This window comes from Phalacrocorax aristotelis, chromosome 4, assembly GCF_949628215.1.
Source record: "Phalacrocorax aristotelis chromosome 4, bGulAri2.1, whole genome shotgun sequence".
Taxonomy (NCBI): domain Eukaryota; kingdom Metazoa; phylum Chordata; class Aves; order Suliformes; family Phalacrocoracidae; genus Phalacrocorax; species Phalacrocorax aristotelis.
This window is the reverse complement of record NC_134279.1, coordinates 4,353,262-4,380,019: the sequence shown is the minus strand read 5'-3', so window position 1 is coordinate 4,380,019 and position 26,758 is coordinate 4,353,262. Positions and strand designations below refer to the sequence as shown.

Here is a 26,758-nt window from a genome sequence, read left to right as displayed (position 1 = left end):
GGTGCGTTTCCTTCTTTGACTGTTGGTTTGTTGTTTTTTTTAACCCTTCTCAGTCTCGAGCGTTTCTGTCAAGCTACTACAGAGACCACAACGTGGAGTTGTCCAAGCTGCTGCACAGGCTGGGGCAGCCCCTGCCCTCCTGGCTGAGGCAGGAGCTGCAGAAGGTCAGGTAGCACGCAAGGGCGGAGGACCCAAATAAGGACGATTTCCTTCGCCGTCAAAGCCCTTGCTTCTCCGACTCACTTGTGATCGTCAGTAGAGGACCTCATGAATAACATTCTTTCTATGAAAAATAAAAACAAACCCACAAAAGAATAAAAAAAAGCAAACCCGACAACTGTTTATACGCACGCGCTGACAGTTATTAGCACCGACCCCTTTTGTCAGCTTCCAGGAGACAATACGGAGCTACGTGGCATTACTCTTTATCCAGACCGGGATCCGTGCATAGCCTAGTTCCTCTGTTCACCAGGAAGAACCAGAAACTGTGTGTAGGATGGATTGACTTCAGTGTACATGACAAATTGCAGTCTGTCAGGACACGAGCAAAGGATGGGAACATCTCTCGCCAGACTGTGAGGTTGGTCATCCGCTGGGGTTTCTCCGTGTTTGTTTTTGCTTCTTTTTCCGCCCAGCCCTGCAAGTTTTCCTCTCGTTTCATAGGGGGATATTCAGCACGTTGCAGTCAGGATGCCTAATGGCTAAGATATACGTAGTCTTAATGCACCACCATTGCTCTCTCCACAGAAAGAGGTGGCCTAAATTCTAACCTAACCCGCTCCCCTGGGATTCCTGTAATAACTGACGACAGCCTGTGCCGAATATTTTGCCATAACGCCACAGGACTCCTTAAAACACTATCAAAACCTTTTAAAATCTAAGCAAGCCACGCAAGCAGCGTACCGGCCATAGCCTAATGTCAACAATTTTGTTTCTATTTGGAAAGCGATGTTTTTGACCTGAAGCCTTCAAAACTAAGAGATGGGGTTAGTCCTTTAGGGTGTCAGCCTGCAAGCTATTACAGAAAAAAACCACTTTAATAACCAAAGGTATTTGTTAAGGTTTGGGAAAAAAAACCCTACATTCTGTTGAAGAATAAACTCTTTCTATAAACTTTAATGGAGTTGAGAGGACAAGCATATTCATTATATCACATACACGTGTCTGATACATATATTTTTATGCCTGCATATCTACCTACCGTATATCTAGGTCAGGCATACGCCTACCCTCAAATATCTGCTTTTTGTGCCCACAGGTAAATGAAAGGGGAGTCTGCCAAAAATATGATATTGTGAACCGTGCTGTCTTCTCAGATCTGTGTGGGCAAGGTCAACAAGACTGGGCAGGAACTCGCTGGGACATTTAAGCTGAGGGAACAAGCACCATTCAGGCATTTTAGCCTTGTAACACTTTTTCTCAAGAAAACAAAACCCGGCAAAGCTTTGCTACATGTTCTTTACGCAGCACAAAATGGAGTAGGTTTAGTTTTCAAACTTCCCCATTTTAGTTCGTAGGCACAAGCCACTTCGGGTGCTGCAGAGAGCCCCTGTGCTTTCCCCTCCCCGTGTATTTGACCCTTACCTCCTAGCTCAGGAGACAGGAGCAGATGTTGGGCTCGCACCACGAAGGCAGACCAGGGCGAGCTAGCCTCCGGGAGCACGGACCAGCGCGCGTCGTGGGCTGTGGGATTCAAGAGCACTTAAACGAAGTCATTTAGGCTTCAAACCAGCGGATACATGTAGATGTCTATCTTAGCATTTCCAAACTCCTAAATCATGGGACTGTCCGCCAAGAGGATGACACTAGCTTGTTTTGGATTGACACGTCCAGTGCTTCCCAGAGCCGTCCCGGTGCCAGCCGTCACGCCCCCAGCTCGGCAGCGGCACCGCCTGCCTGCCACAGCGGCTCCTCTCGCCTGGCCTCTGTCGCCTTCCCCCACCACCGCCCGCCTGAACGTGCCTGGCTGCTTCTTCCCCCCGCCCTGCTCCAGCCCCCTCCTCAGCCCCAGCACTGTCCCGGTCCAGGCCCCTCGGCCGCGCGAGGAGCCGGCACTGCCCTCCTTGGCCCCTCGGGGCCCGCGGGGCTGCACGGAGGAGAGGCTGAGGTGCAACGCGGCCCCTTGCGCTCCTGCTCTCCCCCTCAGCCCTGGCTCCTTGTGCAGGAGGGCCCACGGCACGGGCGGCAAGGGGACAAGGACAGGAACCCCCCACGGAGCCGCAGGGGCACGACGTGCCCGAGCCCACCAGTGCTGCGCTGGCCTGCTCGCACAAGGACGCACACGAGCATACAGGAAAGCCCGAAAGACCAGCGTTGCCCGGTCTCGTGTTTGCTTTTAAATATTGAAATGGGATTCATCTCACATAAGTGAGACATCTACTTTATTTTATAGGTGATGACGGGAAATAGCGCTTCTAGGACACCATTCATCTCATCACAAAGCGGGCTTCTTAAATGAGTGAGATTAATCTCGCCTCTTCCTCTCTATTGATTGTAAAAGGACAATAGACAACTCGTTCAGAGGAAGAGCTCAGCTGTATAGGTCTAAAATTATGTGAGCTGAAAAGGAGATGGTATTTTATCGCACAGCTATAGCTGTTGCAGACAAGAGGGAGCTGGGAGGGTCTGAGAGAAGGATTTGATTTTGGTTTGATTTTTTCAAAGTAATTTTTCTAGTTCTTACATGTGACCAGGAGGACTTTTCAAAATGAGCTAGGGCAAACTAAATGCCAAATAAAAGGAACCTCGTATGGGATTTTTTGGCTTTTTTTTTTTTGGGGGGGGTGGGCGAGTCAGTTACATACTTAGTTGCAAATTCACACTCTTTTAACTTTTAGCACTGATAATGCCAAAGATGACCAGTCTGATGAGAGTTTTGGATAAGTAAGGCTTGGCCAGAGAAGAATATCTAAATCAACCATTTGATAAAATTTTAGCTGTTAAAATGCATTAGAATTGGCTCATCATTAATTAAAAGATGACTTCATAACTTCCTGATTAAAAGCAAAAACAAACATGACAGTGGTTTCAGGAGTTTCTCAAGGAATGAGACAAACAGTGTAAAATCTGGAAAATTATTTCCTGTTCTTGGCTTTTCATTTAGAAAAAAGAAAAAGAATTAAGTCTTTCCAACTCTCAGCTCTGTAATAGCATCATGTCCTTAAAACACGCTGGATACTGTTATACCTCATTGTTATTTTTTTAAGTTTGAATGAGCACCACATTTCCGAGAGATCTCGTGTTCCATTGAAAACTGACATTTGAATTGACTTCATTATGTGTCATATACAGATGAAATAACACTATTTAAAAGTTTCGTTCCTGCCACTTGTAACAGGACCCATCAACACCGAATTCTTCTGGACCACTGTATTATAGAGGAGCCTTTGTGAACCAGCTGTAAATGATCTCCATTTCTTTTATGCTTTTCATATCGCTGACCACGTAATTGTGGGGATTCTTAAAGACCAGCAAAACAAATGCAATAAAAATGAAACATTTATTCGTGGCAAGGGGGAATGTAACCGGGAAAGATAATGCTGGCCCTTCTTTCCTATTCATAAGCTACAGGATTCATCTCCACAATACCTCCACGTGGTGCAGGCTGTAAATCAATAGGAGTTTTACACACTGGAGGGCTGCGGCTGCAGTTGCTCCCATTCCCCTGGAAATACAGATTCCCGCAGAGGTTTGAAGGAGCCCTGCCACACCGAGGACCCGATCCACTGCCCGTGGAGACCAGTGGGAGTCTTCTCATTACTTCCAGCAGACCCCAGTTGGTGCCCAGGAGCCGGTTTCCTAAGGCACAGTCTCCGTGGTTCAAGCATCACGTAGCCGTATCTCTGCTGGAAATCCATCACCAGTTTGATTTCTGTCACCGGGCGGTGATTTCTGTCCCCCGCCTCTCTCAGTCAGTGCTCTGCCACGGCTGGCACTGCAAGCGCCCCCACCCCCAGCACCCCGCGGGGCTGCACAACTTCGGGTCTCACCGTACCAGGCGGGTCCCTCTCCACCCCATCCTCTCGCCTCGCTGGCTGCGAGAGACAGACAACCCTACGGGCCAGCCACAGGCGTCGGGGTCCACAGCAGCATTATTTGATGATTAAAGCAGGACTTTGGCCCTCAGAAAACCGAGCCCATATAATCGAGGTTGTCTTTGAGTGAGAAGCAATGAGAACGGAATCCAAAACCTTCTAAATTATGCATTGACCTCTCAAGGTCTAAAATAAAGTTGCCGGATTAACTGCTCATAGATGTTTTCTAATAAAACAAATTTTCTCTCTGATAGAGAATCAGACTGCCGAGTGTCCCCAAAACACATTAAGACGGCAGAATTATAAATTCTTGGGGGAGGAAAGTGTTGTGTAATGAAAGCGCTGATGGGTCCAGGCTCTCTGATGTGATAATAAGGCAGCGGGGACATGCCCTGAATACAAAAGCAGAAGCTGAGTATTTTCTCCTCTTCCTTCCCCTTCCTCCTTTTCCTTCCCATTCGTGTGTAACTTTTGAGCCAGCGCAGTGAATCTGAAAAGCACACGAAGGGCTGAGCCCGCGAGATGGGGGAAACATTATTCATCTCCAGAACGGTCGGCCGAGAACGAATTGGGCGCAGGGCGCTCATTTCCCCTAGGCTGGGCCACCTTCAAGCTAGACATCAAGCCCAAACTAGTCATTTAGTTTCCTTCAGTAGCAAATTATGTTTATAATGGGTTTAAAATTGATGTTTATAATATGTGTGCGAGCGTGTGACAGCTGTGTAAAACAGGTACAACGCAGGTATATAAATCAGCAGAGACTAAGTGTCTAATTTTATTGTAGTTAAGTAAGATTAAGTTGGCCGCTGGTGTCAGGAGCAGCTCTCTTTGCACATGCAATTTAGCTTTGCTGTTCTAGCTCTCGGATTGCAGTGCCATCTCTCTCTCCCCAGTAGTTACTCTCTTGCTCAAAGAGCTGACATCTCGTACGGTCACCTCCCTACCTTGGTCCCCACCGATACCAGACCGCGAAACGCAGCTTTAACTGTTAGTCTGTCCATCATTATATGAGTTCACCCATTTCTGCATAAATCTGCCGGGGACTGTCGCTTCAGACACTTTTTTTCTAATTTAAGTGGATTTCTTGGGGTGGGAATTGCCCTGCCAGACAACATTTCTCACATTGTCTTTATTTTCTCTTTTTCCCTGCCAGTTCATCCTTTTAGCGTGACTGCAAAGGTGTGGACCTGTCTATGGATTCAATTCCTCCATCACTATCCTATCTAGAAAAGCTACCAAAAATAAATAAGGATTTGCAAGCGACACAGATTCTGCAGTGTTCAGTGCTCCAGTGACTGGATAACTTTTATAAGACTTATGAGAATTTCTGTAGTATTTCAAAACAAAAGACATGCTCTTAACAGAGCCGAGGAAAAACTTCGCCGTCTTGCCCAAGCTCTTATTTTTGTTCTTTTTTCTTTCCCCTCCTACGCGACGACAGCAAACGCAGCCGAACAAATACTTGGTGTTGAAGAAAAAAAAACAAAAATCAAAATAAATTTTGATCACTCAAAGTATTTTTGTTGGGGGGGTGGTGAGGGAGGTCAAAGTCTGTATTTGCTGGAATTGTTTTAAATAATTGATGTGCACACACCTTATTATTGGTTCTTCTCACTGCCGCAGAATAAACACTTCTGATGGTGTATTACAGAGAGCGTTTTTCGTCTTTCCTTAAACCCTCTTCCCCATTTTCTGAACCAAAATCTGCTCTTCAGTAACCTCTGCCACGTATCTCAAGTCGGGCACTGATTCAGCTGCTTCTGCCTCAGCAACTGCTCGAGGCTCTCACCTGCCCTCGACACAGCGGCCCCGACGCTGCCATGGGATTTACGGCACCGGCTGCACCCGCGCTGGCAGCGCCATCGACCTCACCCCCTGCCTCCTCCCTCCTCCTCCTCCTCCTCCTCCCGGGCAGGGAACATCGATTCAGGCAAGCCTGACGCCTACGTGTTTGTTACGCTGCATAACGTGCATTTAGGGGCCTGCCTTTCACACGTATTACCTGCCTGCGCACAGTGAGACGTGCGGATACTCGGACAGCCCCGCCTAAGCTCTTTCTCTAATTATCACTCCAGGCTTCTTCTCCGCTCTGTTTGAGGAGCCTTAAAAGGACCCGACTGCAGCTGATGCAAATTGCCTTGAAGGTGGCTCAAACCGTGCGCTCAGAATTACGAGATACTGATTCCCTCCCCCAATATCATAAAGCTTCTACTTTTTGTTATAAAACATTATTTTGTTTTACAGATCTATGTCAGAATAACGTTAAATCATAACGGAGTCAAGGATTCTTAAGTACAAACCTTACAGAATAGCCAATTACACCTCACTAGAGCTTTTATCGTTAAGCAAATTAGAAATGACGTTACAGACCCCTTAACACCAGTTTTGGCTTCTTTCCGGATCTCCTCGAAGCTTTCAGACAAGGGAGACACGGTAGGTAAAACTTGCAAAATATTTTAGGACTTGAAGTCTGTTTTTAAAACAAACACACACACACACACAAAAACCCACACGAACAAACCCCTTGTAGGCCCTTAGAAACTAACAAGCCATGGGCTTTATCCTAATTATTTGTTATCAGGTGCTGAGTCAGGCAGGCACTTTTAAAAGCCCTCGCAGACATTTGCCTGTCTGCTGCTTCGGATCCCAATGCCTTTATACACCTAAAGGAAGAGATCAGTGGCGGGGGGGGGGGGGGGGAAAAGCCACTTTTCTCCTGTCCCTCTGTCCGTCCTTGGCCACCTCTTGCATTTCCTTCGTATTCCCTGGGTGGGAAAGGAAGCGGTGGGATGAAACCCACCGACGAACCAGAACGGCTTTTGCCCAGAACAGAAATCTTTCCAGGCTCGGCCGAGTTTCCTGCCTGAGTCCTACTTAGTAAAAGGCTGGCGGAGTTCTTCCAAAAACGTACCACTGCTATTCAGTTCCTTAAGGTCTGCATTTTACCTTCTAGGTGTGGGACTATTCCCTCCCACACCACTGGCAACCTGGAGGCACTAAATAAGCTTCTGAGCTCGTCCGTTTGTGAAAAGGCTTTTTCTCCATGCAGAGAGGAGAGGACGACCGCTTTTTACTGCGTGTAAATACCCAAATTCCAGTTAGAAATTGATTTATAGAATTACGGAAATGAATTCTACATGTAATTTATACTCACATTTCCATTCATGAAGAATTAAAGACTTCCTAGGGAAACCAGATTGATATTTGCATTTCCGTCAGCTGCAGCTGTTGAGTGGGGAGAAAAACATTTAAAATATCTGAATAAACCCGTATCTGCCACTTTGGGTTTACAAAGCCGTTTGTCCTGACACCGCTAACTCTAACCAAACGCGGGCTGGTTTTATAGTCCTCTTATTTCTTTGGGAATAGGAATGCGACATGTTAGCACACAAATCCGTTTTCATCACCGAAGGTCAACGAGCTTTATGAGCTGGTAGTTGGAATCATCCTGGTGGTTTTTTCAGAGGTTATTTGCAGAAGGTCAGCAGCGGGTGGAGTGGGATTCCTCAATCTATCTTGCAATTCCATAAAATGCTATAGGGGTTGGAAAAATGTGCTTTATAATTTGGGAGATAATTGCACGCCATTCAGCTGACTTTGTACTCGCTGCTCCTCTAACTCTGGTGTGGGCTCTGCTGTCTTGCGGGACTTATCTGTCAGACCCACTCCCTGTTGGGTAATTTAACTTCCCTTCACAGTATGATCTGAACGACGAGAAAGAGCTGGATATACGAGGGGATGAGTTTTCACAGAACTTACTGTGAGGCAGATATTTATTTACAGAATTTTCCTTTAATATTTTTTCTTCTTTCGCTGTGTTTGTCTTGGCCAGGGAATCATCTCAGTGTTAATCTGCGTGCCCTCCGAAGACACACAATTCCCGTTAGCATCAATGACAATTACATATTCTCACAAAGGAGAGGATAAACCCACCAACGGAAAATGTTATTTAATGACACTGTCGTTACAGCACACCCTCCTGCAGAGCTTTGTGTAATCACACCATGTTAGCAAAGAAAAATTGTTTTGCAACGTGAAGCATTTAAAATTTCATGCGCAATCTGTTTTTTTGGTTTTTTTTGTTTTTTGTTTTTATTTTTTTAAAAAAGAAGCAAAACCATCACCTTTCAGGTACCCCATTGTGACTCGGGACTGAAGCAACCCGGCGGTTTTATCGCTATGGCGTTCCCCATGCACTACGTAGCTGGAGAGACGTTCAGGTCGAGATCCACAGCCGAGCTCGCTACGGCTCGGGTTCATCGCTAGGCGGGGAACCCGTGCCCTCCAGCAGCCCCAGGCACGTCTGAAACGGCGCACCCCAGGCTCGTGGTGTAAGAGGTCCTACACTGAGTGCCCTGGCTATATCTGGCAGCCTGTGTCTTTGTTATCTGCACCTGGCAATAAAACCTTACATGAAGCGAAGCAAGGGCTTGTTATACAGGAAAAGAAAAATATGTATTGAAATAGTCTTCACTTATATGTCTTGATTATGCGGATATACAGGGCTCATTAATATTTTATTGAAGGAGAAAGTTTTCTCTCTTAGATATTTGTTGTTTTCTCTCCTCCTAAAAGGCCTTCTTCCTTGCTGTACTGTAGCCTGCTTCCCCTCCATCTCTTCCTACCTACCCACCTTCCCTGGGGCTACTTCTCGTCATCGAGATCTATTATTTCACCTGTAAATTTCAATACCAGCTGAATTTCTTTCTCTACTAATTTCTTCTGCTCCTAGCTTTCACAGAGGAAAAAAAAAAAACCCACAAATCTCTCAAGTAAGCATCATTTTTCATTTCCTAAACCATACTCCCTTTAATTACTTTTAAATATCCTAGTTCATTAGGACAACGTGTACTAGGAGCACGCTGAGGCTTGCTTTGATGTCGCTAGCTTTTCTGCCTTATTTCCACGCTTTTCCGTTGCTCAGATGCCCGGCACCGGTTCCGGGGAGCTGCTCAGTTACAGAGCCAGGCCGAGTTGGGTGGCACCACGTGTAAATCTGCCATCGTTAAAGCTGCAGTTAAATTATAAATTGTCATCTTAAGGAGGAAGAACATTTTTATGGATCCCAGTTCATCCTCTGCAGGCTTCAGCCATTTCCAGTAGCTGCCACAGAGAACATAGTGAAATTTGTCAGCTGCTTGGAAGAAGAGAGAGTTGAGCCTGGAGACTTAATTCCCTTCAATCTTCTTAAAAGATATGATCCAATACCTCAAGATAAAAAACACTGCCAGCTCAGGAAGATACAGGGAGGCGATCCGAAGCAGCCGGGACAATCAGAACGGACAAGCACCTTAGCGCAACACTAGAACTCATTTTCCAAAGGTCAGGTGCACAGGAAGCCGCCTCTTTTCTTTCCCTCCGTGTTAGAAGATCTGGCTGAAGAAGAAATATTTCAAGGCCTGCCTGGATCACTGTAGGAAGCTATAGCGTCAGTGCTACAACACAGACCATCTCGGCACGGTCTTTCTAAACCACATTTCACAAGCAGCAATTTCCCCCCCCCCCCCACCACCACCACCACCACGTGGGACAAGCCAAGACACAGGATTTTGACAGACGTGTTTTATATCGGTGACATCTTGCAACAGCGTTTTTGCTCTGCCGTGGAAAACATCTGTATAACTGAGAATTTTTACGACCACAGGCGCCTGCTCGGCAGCTGAAGGTTTTAGTGCGGATCCTAAATCACCGTTTCTGTAGTGCTGCAGATTTTTATTTTTTTTTTTTCCTCCCCAGAATAGGTCTATGGTTTCATAAACCCCAAGTACTTTTACTTAAATCTTAGCACGTTCACAGAACGGAGCCAACTGCTAATCAGGCAACGAGGTGAAACGTGAAACAAGAGAAAGTGTCCAAATAAAAATCACAGAACCACGCCCTAACAAACAGCCACACCCACTCCGGCCCCGCAGGAGAGGCGTGCGGTGGCCACGCAGTGATCCCACAGGAAGAAAGAGGATCGGGGGTGACCCCACCCTCCTGCTGCGAACGGCGAGAGAAAGCTACGCACGCTCTTTGAACCCCGAAACGACCGCGTTCCCGCCGCGGGCTGGCCCAGAGGACACCCCTGCCAAGCCCAGAGCTGCTGTGGCCGGTTCTCTGCTCCGGCATCACTGGCGGGTTTTGCGGGTTGAGTCGATAAATGAGGTTAGATCAGAAGCAGGAATCAGAAAAATGCTCTGAGGGTGATGTTGTAAATCAGAGGGGGGAAAAAAAAATTGCTTATTTTAAAGGGAAATCCTTAAAGAAGATAATTGTGTGTCTTCCTGGAAACGACAGCTGCGTTTATAAAATTTACACAAAGACCTCACTGGCTTTACAGCCCTGACTCGCCTGAAAACTCGAGCTACCAGAAGCTGTCAGAAAACTACACGCTGCGAAATTTATCACCCTTCTCTCTGCAGCCGATTGCCGATGCACCTGCACGCGGACCTGGCCGTGCTGTTTTCACGGCAGTCATTAGCCTGCTCCTTTGTAAATGAGAAATTAATTTTTGTTCTCCTTCAGAAAGGCTGCCCTGGAGCATTAAGCGCTGAGGAGGCTGAAGCGAAGCGTTTACCGACAGCTCGCTCTCTGCTCCCTATTTCCGTGTCTTCCATAAGAATTTGCCAGAATACTGAGTACTAAAGCAGAAATACCCTTGGCAGACCTGTCTTTCCCATGGACCTATTTAATCCTGGTACATTAAACGCGTTTTTATTTTACTCATTAAACAAGAAGAATTCTGGACACTTAACAGTGACACAAGGAAGACGTTATAAAATTTGGTAATGTGCAATAAAACTACTTTCATAAATGCCCAACCTTAAGTACATCCATTTTCTGGTTTTCTTCCAATGATAAGTTTTGCACTCCTGCACCTTCAATTACAAAGCTTAGAGCCAATTTAAGATGACTCGCGTGTCCACCGACAATTCCATTTCATTTTGGCTGCTTCTTTCATTTGCCAGCTGTTGATTAATTATCCTAATAATTTATTCCTTCATAGTTTTTCCAATAAAAGACACAGTTGAATCCTGGGGCAGATACCCATCCTCCTTCTGCGTAATAAAAGGGCAAAGGAAAACGCTACGGTTTCGTGCGTCCGGACTCTGTGCCCTCTCCCCCCTCGGCAGAGGCTGAGCGCTGCAGGAGAACACCTCCTCACGCCTGGGGAGGAAAGCTAGCGGGTCCAGCTAGGGCTCGGCACCTCCTTTGCGCATTGCTAATAACATCTCGGTAGTTAGAGATGCGTTAATGACGAGGAGACCGCAACGCCGGCAAAGGGGTTCTGAAAACCGTAACGAATAGGAAATGACTCACTCATCCGGAGACAGAAAGTGCCTCTTGGAGAGAGGATTTTGCCTATAGTAAAGACAAAGTCTTGACTCTTAGCAAAGCATCTCAGGAGAACCAAGCCCCGCAACTGCCGTGTCAAAGCCAGCTGACCGACCCGATACATGTGGCATTTCCCAAATAAAAAAACATATTTAGATCTATCCTCACAGCAACCAGGCTTTGTGACCTTTGTCACAGGGTTAAGCTGGTGTCTAATTTGAGGCGAGCGCAATGTATTACTTCAGCAAGTGCGAGCAGGAGAAAATTGGTGGCACCATGAAGTATGAGTCCTCAGCAAAGGGAATTTAGTGGCAGACAAATTAGATGTCCTGCCTTAAGAGGTACTTTTACAGGGACTAGATCAGAGGAGCAATTGCCATGTTTAAATGCTCCATATTATTAAACGCTTTAGCAGTGTTGCAGGAAGGGGCTGGCTTCAGACATGAGCCAGCCTGCTGGAAGGAAATCAGCTGGGCAGAGTTTCAGCAAGGTTTTCCACTGCTGTGGGAGGCCCTGGGGTCCACCTCGTGCATCAGCCGCGGAGCCGGGGACAAGGGACGACCCTGGAGGTCCTGACCCATCTGACGGCTTGCAAGAGGGTTTTTGTTGGGTGTAGACTTCCTGGGAAAGCCAAAGCTGGATTTCTCCAGCAAGGTCTACTCCTTCCAGTGTGAGCCCTACACTACGCATGCCTCGCTGTAACTGGCTCGATGAATCGCGCCATCGCTCACCAGCTTCCCAGAGTAGTCAAAACCCGTGGGAATCCAAATCCAGTTTCAAAAACGCTTCTCTGAAGCTGGAATCGTTTCGGGTCTAAAAGCATAATCCTATTACAGCGGCAGGGTTTAAACGCTTTCCCTTAGCTGCCAGAGCAAAGATGACAGCCAGCACAACGATCGGATCCCTGCAGTGCGGCGCTCGGACTGGGCTGGAAACGCTCTGGAGGAGGCTCCCAAAAACTCGGAGGAGCCTCTTGAAAACCCAGCTGTGTGCCTGCGGGAACAGCTGGGGCAGAGGAGGACCATGGCCCGATCTGCACTTCTGGCACCACGGGAAGGAGAAAATAGGGATCAAAGAATAGAAGTGGCATTAATCTCAAAAATCCCAAATCGCCGCTTCAGGAATAAGAAGCGTAACACCCTGAAATCCTCTGGCTGATCCCAAGAAGCCAGGATGACTCAAGGGGTCTCGCGTCATACACCACACAGGAAAATCCACTCCGCTGAATGGCATAAAACTGAAATAAGGTGATTAGAACTGAAAATAACGGCATGTACTTGGAGAATTTTGAAGACTTTTCTCAACTGCCTCAGCTGAAAGTTACCAGATAAGTTAGATATGAATAACACAGACCTCCAAGTTATTTTGGGCCAAGATATTGTGCCCCAAAGCAGCTGCCAACTCAAAATGTAATGATCTATATAATGCCAAAAGCACATTTTCTTTGCTTTGTCTCCTCGTAGCATTTCGTGTTGGTGGGTAAGGCAAGAACCACATTTTAATCATATCGTTAACTTAACGCACTACAACACTACCTAGCAACTAGCTCTGACAACAAGTTTTGAGAGCACTTGACCTGAACTACTTATTTCTCTGTATTAGCTATTATTTTCCTGAAGACGGCATTCTAAACGTTTCAGTATGCGTGTGTGAAATAACTAAATGAAATCTCTCTTAAATTTGCGGGCTTTTTCCCGTGCACTCACGTACAATGAATATTGGCTGGACAAAACCACTGGAAACGGCGCATTTATGAGACACACAGATCAGGTAACTCTACCAACTTAGTCTGCATTTAATGCCACAGGTTTCGTAGCATCGTGCAGACTTTATGCAGCATGGCTCGTACCAAACGGGACTACCAGGCGCTCTCTGTTCCTCCCACCCTGGCACAGAGACCGCTCCGTAATACAACGCTGGTTTGGACACAGCTGTTCTTACACTTGCCCAAAGATTAATTTAGCTGGAATTTAGCTAGAAATTAGCACGGCATTCCACAACTTCGTTCTCTGCGCCTCTGAATACCTTGCAAATGTTTAACTGCAGATTTCCAGAATAACTTTTCACTTCTTTAGACTTCTGATGAGTATTTCTTTACTCAAGGGAAGAGTAACCGGGATAAACACATGTATCTTTGTTCCCAGAAAACAAAAATAGGGAGCCAAAACCCAAGACAGCCCTTTGTGTGTGCGTGTGCGTGTGCGTGTGTGTGTGTGTGTGTGTGAGCAGCTGCAGGCACGGCAAACTTGTGAAAAGCCGGTTTGCCTTGAGGTACCTAAAAACCTGCTGGTCACATCTGAGAAGTTCAACCACTGTCGTTTGAGAGAGACACGTCTGAAGCAGACCAAGGGCTGTAAAAAAAACCCCCAAACCTGAAGATCATCCATGCCTCATGACGTGTTGTGAGTAGTCAACTTTCAAGATGTTTTCACCGCATCCATACTATTGTACGCCTTTACTGGCCGCTATCTTTATAAGCATGCAATATGAAATAGATGGGATTTACATTTACAGAAGAAAATGAGGAAACAAGGCTTAAGATTAGTACACTTGCAATAACCTATATGTTAAGAGGCTCTGCCAGAGGAAAACTTGAGTCCTCAGCTGGCGCAGAGCCCTGCGGAGGTGGCTACGGTCCCACGGTCTGGCCAGGGGTCAGCCGCCCACCCCGCAACGGGGACCGTGACCGGCAAAGACCGGTCATACCACCACCAGCTTCCCCAGCAGGGGTAACCGGGAGGTCCAGGCTCCGCTACCCCAGCACCCTGCCAGGCTTTGGGTCTCACCGGTCAGTGCCAACTCCCCCTCGCTTTCTCAGCCCTGGGGTAGACAAGTCTAAAGAGAAAACCCAACCGAACGCTGTACAGCGCTGTGGATTTCGATTCACTTTGGAAGGCGGGCACCATCTGGGACAGCTCTCTGGGGACCCTCATCCAACCCTTCGGCAACGCAGATGGGACTGTTCTCTTGTCAGATTTCACAATATTAGAATAAAAGTTCACCCGCCAGCAGCCCCGTAGGTGCTGAGTTTGAGAGGTTAAAAATAAGATTCCTCCAGATGCAAAGTTCCCCGATGTGTCAGCCTTAATTTCACTACCAGCCTAGCAGCAAAGGAGGCACTTTTAATTAAGTGAAAGACAAGCATGGAAAACCGAGTTCAAGAAACAAGGAAGAATAGGATTATTATAATCCAATGAGACATAATTAAATGCAGAAATCAAAGGCTCTTAGTGGCACAGAACTTGTTAGAGCCTTGAAGTGGGTATTTGCACTTTAATCTGACATGCTGCAGCTTCTTCAAAAAACAAGGCTTTTTCAGAAGGAACGAAACGATGACAGAGACGTTTGTAAATCATTTAGAAAAAAGGCAAAAGAAGCAAAAAACTCCATAAAACAACATCACAGCAAAAGCCTGTTCCTCAAAAAAAAATTAAAGAAAACCAAACCCAAAACCGAACAAAACTACAAAAAACAAACCACCCCCCCAAAAAAAACCCCTGGCAGCACTGATGACATTATTTTGAAATCTACATTCCTAATTGTGTCTTAATAATAACTGCAAGGTATCAGTATTAGATACCTGAAGGAAAGTAGCATAACTTTGCCTGAATGCATCCACCTCTAGTCACCCAGTCACCCTGCGTGACGGGCCCGGCGGACTCAGTGAAACACAGGCTCCCCGACCTCATCCAAAGTTCGCTTTGAGTCAGAAGGACCTTCCCGAGACAGGATCCGACCCGCCCCAACGCCACTTCTGGCCCAAGCCTACCCTCTCAGGCCCCGGGTCGGACCTCCCCGTGAAAGCCTCCCATCCCGCCCTGCCCCCGCCTCCTACACGCGACTGAATACGTGGTCCAAAACGGATCGAAACAAAAATATGAATACATTTCTAAATTTATGCTTTTCTAGGTAGAAACATCTCCCAGGTTACTTCAGCTGCTTTTATTCCTTGTTAACACAGACGGTTTATTTTGAGTAGCTGAAGCGGTCGGATTGGGGGATACAAAGGGGCCGTGAAAGAGCCACGCTTTGCCCCGGGAACGGTGACGATAATGTTTCAAGGAGGACTCTGTGATGGGAGAGGATATAATTTCAAGTGGGCTGCGCTGTGGGCCGGGCTCCTGTCGGGACCAAACCGTCTTAATGAAATTATATACACTTCTTATCCTTTTTTTTTGAGGGGAGTAGGGGAAGTTAAGGCTTAAGCTGGATTGCTGTTGATGTCCCACCAAAAGCTGCCCCTCGCGCAGAGGGCAAAGCAACAAGAGTTACTTCGTGCAGATGTGTGAGGAGGATTCTCCCACGAGGGAAAAAATGTTGGTCATTCTATGGGGTTAAACAAAGCTTTAATTTTTAATAGCCATGTTGTCACTTAAAATGCAACGCCTCAAATTCTCCTTCCTCTCACGGACGTGATGCTATGGACATCATTATCATACACATGTGCGTACAGGTGTTTTTCCATTACGCGTTTCCAAAAGCCCATGAAGCAGCCCAGAGTCCCCTGAGCCAGTGATCCCACCCTCCTCCATTCCCCCTGTATGGGATGAAGGCCTAGGCAGGGATGGTGCAACCAAGAGCCCGGTTTCTGCATAGACGATTCGAGGCACTGCCTGGGAAGTGGAGAAATTGGGACATGAAGTAGTAGGAAACTCTACACTCATGAATTTGCAGATGCATTTTTGTGCCTGAGCTCTAACTTTTGTTGCGGTTTTTTTTTTTTTTGGCAGAAGGGTCTGAAATCAGTTACTGGGCACCCTCATGGCCCCTCTCTGCCGTGCCGAGGCTGCCATCCCGGGAGAGCAGGGATTTCCCAGGGATGCCCCTCGGCAGGGCAGCCAGGGACACAGCACCGGCCCTCCTTCCCCCCAGACCCCAAAGGGATGGTCGCCTCCGCACCCGCCAGGCATCCCTAGCCCCCTCTAGCTCCCCACGTGCAACCCCTTCTCCTGAGAGGCGATCTGGCTCTTCAATAGACATGCATTTTCTCTTCTTTTTTCTTTTTTAATTTAAAGCCACACCTGGCTATTTCCAGCTGGCGCTCGGAGTTGTTTCACACAGGGCTGGAGGGTGATTTAAAACAGGGTTGCTGTGTGCCCGGCTCTGTGTCCGCGGGGAGAAAGGTTGAGATGAATATGAGAAGAGTAATCAACAGTAATTCTTCAGGAGTCTATCATTAAATTTGTCATTAAACAGAGTCTGCAGCTACCTGCCTGCCCAGCCACCAGCAGCAGCAAGTTGTGCGCGCCGTGTAATGGCATTTTGATGAAGTGTCTTCCCGCAGCCTTCCCGAGATTGGGCTGCATAATTTACACCACCAGCACAGCATTGCCTCACTGTTATTTGAGCGGCGAGACCCTTGTCCTGGTGTGATTAGACTATGATGAATTGGACGCCTGCCCGTGGAGTCAGGGTACGCCGATGGGACGATTGCCAAGTGCCTGGGACACGGCGCAGGGCTCACCGTCCCCGGCTCAACAGCCTGGGGGTCTGTGCTGATTCATCCTACCTCACCTACAGTGTGAAAAAGCAGCCACCCTTTTTCTTTTGTATTTATAGTATGAAAAAAAGTAAGGGTGGGGGGATTAAAATGAACACAAAGCATTATTCGGAGCTTTTTTTTGCAGAGGATGGGTATATCTCAGGGGCGTGAAACCTCTCAGCAAATTTCCACAGGATCCAAAAAAGAGCACCGTGATTTTTCCCAAGCCCTGTCCCCAGCATGAACCGCTTCCCACAGGCAGGCCTCTCCAGGATCTGCAGAAGAGGGAAGGTCCCCGAGCCGGCTGGGCCCCCTGTACCCCAACACCTCATCCCCTCTGCCTCCCTTGCTACACACGTAGCTGCTCACTTCAGAGACAGTCGCTAGCATCGCTCAAAGGAAGATTACGGCACGTGATATTTATGAGGGGAGGGAAGAATGCGTATTTTTTAAAAGTGGGTACAAGAAAAACACACAACCTCCAGGCAGGCTGCACGGAGCACATGCCGAAAGGGTTTTTACCCGGGGGGGTAACCCACAGACCTGCAGGTGCTCACGAAGGCCACAGAAGGGATTCACCAGTACCTCCGTTTTGAAGGATAAAGCCGGTTTGGGGAAGGCTTTTTAAGTTTTGGTTGACTGCAGATTATCCTCTGCAAGGGCGATGATTTTGACAGATGGAGCGCACTTCCTCACCCCCGGCTGGTTCCAGCTTTTTCTTTTAATCCTGAAGTTCGACTCGGTCACACAAAGAGATTCTTCAGCTTCCCCAGCAGCCTCTCATTCACTCAGGTTTCCAAAATCCTCCTAATGCCTCACCGTTTTCAGTGTACGCATGCAAAAACCAAAATGAGGTGATTTCACCAGGTATTAGAAGATCATGCGCTTGATAGACAGGATTGTTATTAGAGACTCTCAGAAAACACCACTGGCAGCCTCTACCCACAGCCTATGGAAATGTAAAAACCTCTTTAGATTGTTGTTTTTTTTTTAACCGACGCCTTCCCGCTCACGGCAGCACCGAAGCCCTCCTGTCCCCCAGCACAGCCCTGCCCCCGGCAGGGATGCGGCCACTTCTCACGCCACCTTAGAGCCGTCACCAGACCGTTACCTGACCACGGCGCCACGGCGATGCCAGCGGGCCCCAGCCGGACCCGGAGGCACAGAGGATTTGATGGGGGGCAGAGGGGTGCCAGGGCAGGGGTGCTCTGGCTGAGCGCCGGCGGCAGGTCCAGCCAGGAGCGCAGGACTGTAAAGTGAAATTTAAGGTCATTGCCGCAACACCCTTGAAAGGTATTGTACATACGGCTGCTTCCTTAGATGATTAATGTGGCTCGCTCCAGCCAGAAACACACGCTGGCTCAGAGATGTCCCCTTGCCAGGGGACGATGCCGTGAAGCTCACTAACTTGTCATAGACACAGTTATTTTTCTAAGCATAATTTTCTCCGTAGGGGCAAAAACTTAAGCAGGTGTAACTCAGCGAACAGCCGCACAGCCATACGTGTTTCCATTGGGAGCTTTTCAGTGACAGGCAGTATTTCACGGGGAACTAGGAACCCGGGCACAAAGCTCCGGCTCGTTCCTTCCCAAGACCTCGCTAGGCAAGTCGCTTTCTTCTCCAGGCTTCATCTCCTCCCTAGCCTGATTTACTCTTTGTGTTGCTGCAGAGCTACGACCCCCAGACGTGAACTCTGTTTTGTCAGGCAAAGACCAAACTCGCATCCAAGAGAGATCTCTTTTCCAAAGAGCGCCTGATTTCCAGAACTTGGGTTGTTAATTTGGGGACGCTTGGACCGGCCTGCTTGTGCACCCCAGGCAGCACAGGCAATTTGAAGGATAAGACAAAGTCAAGGTTTCATTTCATCTGCCAAAGCAGTTATTTAAAACAAAAACAAACAAAAAAAAGCTCAACTGATCAAAATGGCTAAGAAAACATTAACAGAATAATCAAATTATGACCTCCATATATATATATATATATATCCATCATTGGATCATTTTCAGTTTCCAACACATGCACTGGAAGAGCAGAAAAAGGGGGTAACATTAACTGTAGCTGATTTTATAGAGATGCTCTGGCACGCTCTGAACCTTGAAAGATCATATGGTAATTCTTTGCTGACAAGCAAGGGGCATATCTGAAGAACAAGCTTTGTTTTACACACGTCCTTTGGTAACCTGACTTGTTTCCTTTCCCTTCTGTGAACAAGTGCAGACATTAAGGGACCTGATGCCGCACTCGCACGCTGCTCCGATCGCTGCTGTCGCCTACAAACTCCTCACCCAAGAGCGGGGAGGAGCGGCTGGTGCCTGGCTCGGGTGGGAGCAGCGCCGAGGCTTCAGGACGTTGCGTTGGCATAGAGCAATGCAACGCTTCAGTGTCAACCCCATCCCCGCACACCCCCTGAAATCAACTATAATAACTAAGTTTTATTAAAGTTATCAAGCTCGGAATATTCCACCTCTTTCATTTGTGTCCTTCACTTACCACAGAGCTTCTCCGAAACGTGAGAGGCACTTGCTGATGGAAACAATTCAAGCTTCTGCAGCGTAATTCAGGAGATAAACCGGAGACGAGTGCCCTTGAGCGGGTGGCCTTCCTGCTCGCCTAATTCTGCAATATGCTGAGCACACCCGGCGAGCCCGCGCTCCGAGAGCCTCTGCATTTTGAGTGGGGGAAAACTGTGCCAAATAGAAGCCTCGAGTGTTTGCAGAAACAAGGTTAGATCCTGGCGTTACAGAAGTCTGCGCTACACAGCTCCCGCTTTCCATAGCAATGAAAAGTAATTCAATTCCTTTTTTTCAATAATTCAATATTAAAACAAATATTGATTAGATTAATAAAAGGATTTCAGGAGTCGTCTTTTCAGGTTTGGGTTTCGGGGGATTTGGCATTCTTTCCCTTTTAGCTGTCACCCGAGTTTTCTCTCCTCCCAAGACAGAAGAGAGTCAAATAAGAAATATGTTAGATTCTCCCACTCTCTAAAAAAATAAAAGATGACCCCACATCCCCAAGCTCTTACCACTTTTTTTTTCACCTCCTCAGAAGAGAGGAATAGAAAAGGGAAACCGGGCATTTCTTTCCTTTGAACAGGCTCACAGACAGAACGGTAATATACAGAAATTTATTGTCATCCCTTTCTTAGCAGCTGGTAATCAATATACCTGAAGAAGTGTTTCGTATTGATCTCTAAGCTCTTGTATCCTTGTGCTGGCGTCAACACTATATACAAGGATCCTGGGTGGTGTATAAACAGAAAATAAAAGGCAATATGTCTGCTGTGATACATTGATTAACTAGCTATAAAACCATTTTGGAAGAGTTATCCGTAGGTGCCTGTCTTTTATTGATGTCGAAGGCACGGTACTTTGGTTGGAAGCACCTTTGATACTTACAGAGATCTAATATTTAGGGAAGACATAGCTCTGGGAATAAATACTATGGCTCATTTTAGCTGACTGAATATCGAACAGATTTTTCTTTTGCAAGCTTTGTTTGGAGCATGAGATACAGTCTCTCTCCGACTGTGGAAAATCTCCTCTCCTCGCAAAATAATACTGACAGGTTTACACCGAAGTACTTGGCTGATCTGTGACTACAGATGTGCACTGGATTATATTTTTTTTTCTTTGAAATATATAAGTCTACGCCCACACCAGAACACTTGGAAATGGGTGCACTCATCTCCTGCACCCCAGAAGACACAACCACAACACCAGTCCAAGAAAATCCACACAGTTACAGGCATCACCCCATATTGCTTCCACTGAGCAACATCATTATCCTAATGATACCCATCTACCCACGTGGCACAAGCGATTCAACTCTGAACGTAACGCTGACCGAACAGCTTTGCGCCTCCTCAAAACCCCAGGGTGACAATTCAGTTAGCTAAACCCTCATCATTTGAGAGGATGCCGGCAGCAAACCAGAGAAGCTACGGCTTTGTCGCAATACATCAGAAAAGCCGTGGTGATGAGACGGGGGTGGGAATCTCTCCCACCGCTTCACGGACACGCAGACGTAGGCAGAAAGGAAGGGACCACTCCGTGAACTCTGGTGAAGCTGCTCCTCCCACAGGGCTGGCCAGAGCCCTTTTCTATTAGAAATGAGAAACCAGCAGGAATTTATCCATGACTGTCAGGAAAAACAGAGGGCAAAAATGCCCTCAGAAGAGGACTTTTCCTCTGCTCCCCTTGCCTGGGCTTACATCTTTTAAAAGCTAGCTTAGCTTGCTAATGAGGTAGCCATCTTCTTATACAGAAGGGCCTTTACTCTTCTGTCTCCACCTTTAAAAGCTTAAATACCCTCAGCAGCAAAGAACTGTGCTTTCTTTCCTAACTAAATTTATAATTTATTCAAGTTCAAATGCATTTCCTTCCTGTTTTTTATTTGCTTGTTTGTTGGGGTTTTTTTGTTTGGTTTTTGTTTTTTATGAACTGAGTATTTTAGACACATTTCATGTAAGGTAAGAGAGGTAGCAGCAGGTAAAGCAGAAAAGCAGAGCTAAAAAGCCACATATACCTTCTGCTCTCCCTAACACTACCAGGCATCCAAGGTAAGAAGCTCCACAGTGCCACCTTGCCCATTTATTTTGTAGCAGCAAGAGCAGCTGCAAAAGGCACCGGAGAATTGGACCATTTTCCTCCGGTCTCACCAAGCATCCTGGTGCTGCAACCAAGGCACGAACACGATGAAGCCTTCCTCCCCTCCAGACGGCAGGCACGTCCTTGGCACTAGAGCTTAGCACTATTATAACTTCTGGGTGCACGCAGCTCCTCACCAAACGGAGGGGGAAACTGATAGCAGTGATAGCTTAACCTAAAGCCAGTATTCAGACATAAATCAATCCATATGGTCCAGAATCACATATGCATTTCACCACTCTCATTGTTGCTTTGAGATGCTCGGGGTTGCTTCTTCCTCCAGCAGCAGGTCGTACCTTGGGGAAGCCGCCAGCAGTAACTCTGAAGGCCGCCCAAGCACAGTGGCGGCCGCGTTCACACGCGCAGGGTTTCACACTAGCCTCGCTCCTAGCTGCGAAGCGCCTAGACTTAAACCTACCCTCTTATTAACGCGCCTCATAAGAGTATCCTTGTTTAACAGGGATTTAATCCCTGCTATGCCTTTGGGTGGGCAACCTGCCTCGGTTTCCCCGTAAGCACCCTGGATATGCGGATCCAGGCTCTTAACTTCTAAGAAGAGATTTACCCTTTCTAAACTAGCCACCATATCCTTCAGAAACAACCGCCTCTTTCAAATAAGAGCTGATTATTCCACACACGCACTCCACTCCCCACACTATACATATCAATAAATTAAAAAAAAAAAAAAACAAACCCAAACAACCAAAAAAACCCACCCAGCCCTCCCAAAAAAGGCACTTACCTTTCCACCAACAAGCCCTAGTGCTGACAACAAACTTTCCCCTTTCAGAATTAATTACCTGGGTAGTGTTCCCAGGATTACAAAAGCTTTCTGGTGGTGCTATCAGCTAGCCTTCTCCTCTTATAAGCACATGTTTTTACAGCTGTGCTGACCTCTGAGAGGAGGGGGTAAAAAGTACCCAGGGGACTCTCAGAGAGCTACCAAGGAGGGCATTTATACACTTAATATGTATATATATTACAAGGGAGCAGGGGAGAGCAGCCATGTGTACAGTTTATGACCTAAAATCTTGTTATGGGCAAGCTCCATGTATTCTCCAGGTGTGAAATGTGGTGGTTTATGGACTTTCACTACAGAATTCACCTTCTCCCAGCCTCCAAAACCTCCTCTGCCGTCCCCCCTGAAAGCCGCTGCCGTGCAGCCATAGATCGTCAGTATGCAAATCCGGGAAGCTGAAAGCGTAGACTGGTTTCACATTAAAACCCAGCAAAGCAAAACAAGGCAGTGAAGTAATTACAGGTCAGGCTGTTATTCATTCTTGTGAAGAATACAGAAATAATAAAATTTTCCAGTGTGTCACGCAAGAGGGAGGCAGGATTTAGGCCCAGCCTGTGCAGAAGCACAAAGCCGTGCCTACAAGGGGACGCACCAGAGAAGGGCTCCGTGCTGCACGGCTAACCAGTGATGCATAACCCAACTGAGCTCCAAGCACGTATCCAGTACGGCATTTGTGGGTAGAAATAGCACAGTGGAGCTTACTGGGTTTATCAAGTGCAGCATTTATTGTATTCATTGAATTTCCTGGTTTTATACGGGACTCCTAGTAACGGTTTCATCCCAACCCTTACATATTAACATACCCAGAATTGCCTAGCACGGGTTTTTGGCACTACAGAGATGCGAAAGACGATACCGCTCAATTTAGAGAGGAAAAGAGGAGAACAATAATACCGATATTATAAATAGCTTAACGCGGAAGCAATATCCAGGGCAGAACTAAAATACTATTAAAGTGTCACTGAGCCTCCCCACGCGCGATCAAAGAATCAGAAACGCAGCAGTGAAAGGGGCCTCGGCGGCAGGGCCAGCTGCACGGCGGTGGTTTTCGCTAGCAGATGTCAGCCCAGTCCTGCTTTTTGTAAGCCCTCCACAAAGGACTTTTAGCAGCATCCCCAGGCAGCTTCTTCCCTGTCCTATTACCCCCGCAGCAAGTCCTCCCTGAGATGCCACCGGGACACTGGGGTGACGGGAACGGGGGCTGCAGCCGAGCTGTGCCGGCAGGACCAGCGCCTGCAGCAGCCGGGGGCAGCTGCCTCTTTGCCCACCCGCATCCCAAAGACCTCCGAGGGGGGACTGCACGGCTCCTAGCCCTCCACTCCACCCAATTTCTCGATAAATTAAGCTCGTGACTCCTCACTGTTCTCCAGCATCCGTGGAAAACAGCTGATTTTTGCCCATCTTATTACAGCCCTTTACATAATGCTACCCCTTCCAGCTTTCCTCTCTCTCCCTGCAATTTGCTCCTTCCCTGATAAAAACTGACCAATTTTCTTCAACCCTTCCTTCACCACAATTTCTAAACTTGATTTCCCAGCCACCCCACGTTGAGGACAAACCAGTGGGACAACCGATGAATACCACACTCGGGCTTCACTTTTCAAGAGAGCAATCCTCATGCTATCGGCTGCCACGTGTGTGATCACTGGTCCAGGCACTCCTGGCTTGTTTTTTTTATAGATGTTGGTGCCACATCCCTCGGCAGCAATGTAATTCGTGGCCACCCTTAATGTAATTTAGTGCCAACAGGCAGCCCGAGACATTGAATTAAAGCTGGAAAGGATTTATTGCTGCCACGAGGTCAAGCAGAGCACGATACCCTGTAGAAGCAGTTTGTTCTAGTGAATAGGCGCTGTGAAAAAGACAAGAAAACCAGCCCCACCACGGACTCCCAAGCCACTTCATATTTTGCCCCTCTTTCCCCTTGTTGCACATCTGCCTAGGATTTCTGGGGGCACGAGCTGCCTCCGATATGAGTTTTACAGGGCTGAAATAACAGGGTCACAGAACCCATCGCCCAAGGTAGGTAACTCCGTTAATGAGAAGACTGAATTTTTAAAATCCTTAATAGATACAACATTTTTGCAGAACGCCACCGACAACAACGCGAATGCCAGCTTTACAGGGTGGGTATAGTCAAAATAATAACTAATAACTAAATGGCGGGCTTTAGCATTAGGAACTGAAACCGTCCGCATCAGACGTTTGTCCAAAACGCTGTTGCCGTGGGGTGTTTGAACAAAACCACTGTAGGCATCCCAACACCGAAGCCACGCATTGCTTTTGCGATTCTTCGTTCAGATAAAAGGGAAGGTGCCCCTGCTCACACAGCCTGTGGGTGCGTTTTGGGCTGTGAGCTCCATGGAGCAAAGTCCTCTGGAAAACGAAATCCCTACTTGATACTCAAAAGGAATCAGCTCGTTTCAACTCTTGATTTCTTATCAGTTCCTCATGAATAACAGCCGTTGTCACAAGTAGTCAGCGCACGCAGCGAGTCTCGCTTGCGAGGGAGTTCACACACCGTCGTGATGCTCCGGTCGCTGCGGTGCAGCGTCACGTGTTCGCGTACATACGCCACAGGGAAGCCTCTGGGGAAATCGTTCCCTCTGGAGCGAATTCACACTCGCTCACGGGCTCCCCTTCCTCCCGAGCACGGAGTAAGCCGGGACACAACGCGCGCAATGAAAACCTTGAATTACGTAACTGCAACCTAATATATGTAAGTAAGGAAACCGAACTAGAGTTGCTCAATCAATCTTAATGCTGAATTTCGGCACTCCTCATGTTGGACTTGGTAGCTTCCATGATTTTTCAACTCACAGCTCATATATGCAGAATAAACAAATATACATACGAAATGTACCCGTTTCGCGTCCGGCCGCTGCACTTGCTGCTCTGACTGAAAAAAAACACGAAGCAAATTCATACATTTTCAACTCATTCTAGAAAATTGCCCTCGCGCTGTACGTTTGCGTTGCAAATCGCACTGAGCAATGGGAAGCAGACATTACCGTTAGGTGCCTGGCACACCTCCGATTATCCCAAAGGTGCTAAACAGCTTCTGCCTTTCACGCTTTCCCCTTCATTTAAAAGAGACTTTGACAAACTGCAAGCAGGTGCAAGCCAACAAACTAGCACGTACTGGGTGATGAAGCAAAGGCCTCGACAAGTCCAGCTCCTCTGAGCCAGGCAATATATGCTGAGGTATAAAAGTCACAAAAACCCACTGAAGATCGTTTCAAAATAAATATCAGGACCGGGGTCCCCGTGGCTATCCAAAGCAGCAATTCCATCCTAAACACAGAGGAAGGAACATCAGGTAATAATAGTAATCTGCTTAAACCTGGCGGCTCCCATCACCACCCCACTGCGTCCCCAGGCCAGGAGACCCAAGCCCAAGACCTTGGAGGACATCTGTGGCCACTGAGTACAGGCAGAAGCCAAAAGTACTGTATTTCCATTTTGTGGGTTGGGAAATGGGACAGTACAAGGGGAAAAGTCACACCAGAGGTCAAGAAAGTCAGCGTCTTGTGGTCCTAATTCAGTATGCCAACCGCCTTGCTACCTGAACACACAGTTTGCACCCCTCGAGTGCTTTCCACGGGAAGAGGTATTGCTGCCACAGCAGTGAAATAGTACAGGAACAAGGAGCTTCGCTTCCAGCAGAGAAAATTCATTTCCCAGAAACTACCATGATACAAACTCAGGCCCAAACCAATGAGGAACTAGCGCTGGGAAGGAGTCCGCAGCAACATACGCTAACTTCAATGCATTTATTCCTCTAACTCCAGTCAGACTTGCAATTTTCACCTATACGGAGCACCAAGCAACGGGTGGTCCCATCTCAGCTAAACATTCCTTAATATCACCACACTGCTTTAAACCTTCCCCCTCGAAGCAGCGCTCCGGACTTACTGGACTCTCAGCAGGGGTCATTATCTTGTACATCAAAATGGTCTTTTCGCCTGACGCCTTTCCCCCACCTCCTCCCGCTCTCCCTGCTGGTAAGTGCTCTCAGCAGCGTGCAGAGCTCCCGGTAGCAGGAATGGGCGCCGACAGCAAAACCGGCAGGATGCAGTGTTTGGTCTCTTAATGCAGGCTGAAGAGCCCGAATGGATCCCTGGTGCCGGGAGAGGCAGCCCGGACACGGAGGGAGGAACGGCTCCAAAGGGAGTCCTTTAGAGGTGCAGGAGGGGACTCTGCATCCGCATCTCTGCGGCTCTCACCCCCTTTACTTTCTTCTCTGTCAAAACCAGTACGACCAGACAAGCCTTGCTCCCGCTACGCTATCTATACTTCACGGTATAGAAGGATTCAGCATATAATCAACAAGTGTTAAATGACTAATCGCCTGGAGAGTCCTTTAAGGTCAAAAAGGTGACTGAAGGATTGCTGGCACTGCATGATACCTACCGTTCAAAAGGACCTGCCCACCCAGAATATGCATATACTCCAGGCTGCATAGCCGCTACAGACT

The 26,758-nt window shown here is 47.5% G+C and overlaps 1 protein-coding gene and 1 long non-coding RNA gene across 4 annotated transcripts in view; one reads left to right on the top strand and one right to left on the bottom strand.

The window, feature by feature from the left end:
• LOC142056000 (bifunctional heparan sulfate N-deacetylase/N-sulfotransferase 4) overlaps positions 1-5,683 on the top strand; it is a 106,822-nt gene extending 101,139 nt beyond the window's left edge. The window contains exons 14-15 of one of the 2 annotated variants that reach the window (XR_012660160.1): positions 54-580; positions 5,188-5,683. Coding sequence is in view for 1 of the 2 variants with exons in the window: in XM_075090120.1 (XP_074946221.1) it covers positions 54-173 (120 nt within the window). In the remaining variant the exon portion in view is untranslated. Of the gene's footprint in view, positions 1-53; positions 2,043-5,187 lie in introns of those variants that run through there. The other variant, XM_075090120.1, reaches the window with a different exon arrangement.
• The window catches only part of LOC142056002 (uncharacterized), a 93,815-nt gene that overhangs the window by 49,013 nt on the left and 18,044 nt on the right, over positions 1-26,758 (bottom strand). The window lies entirely within an intron of this gene.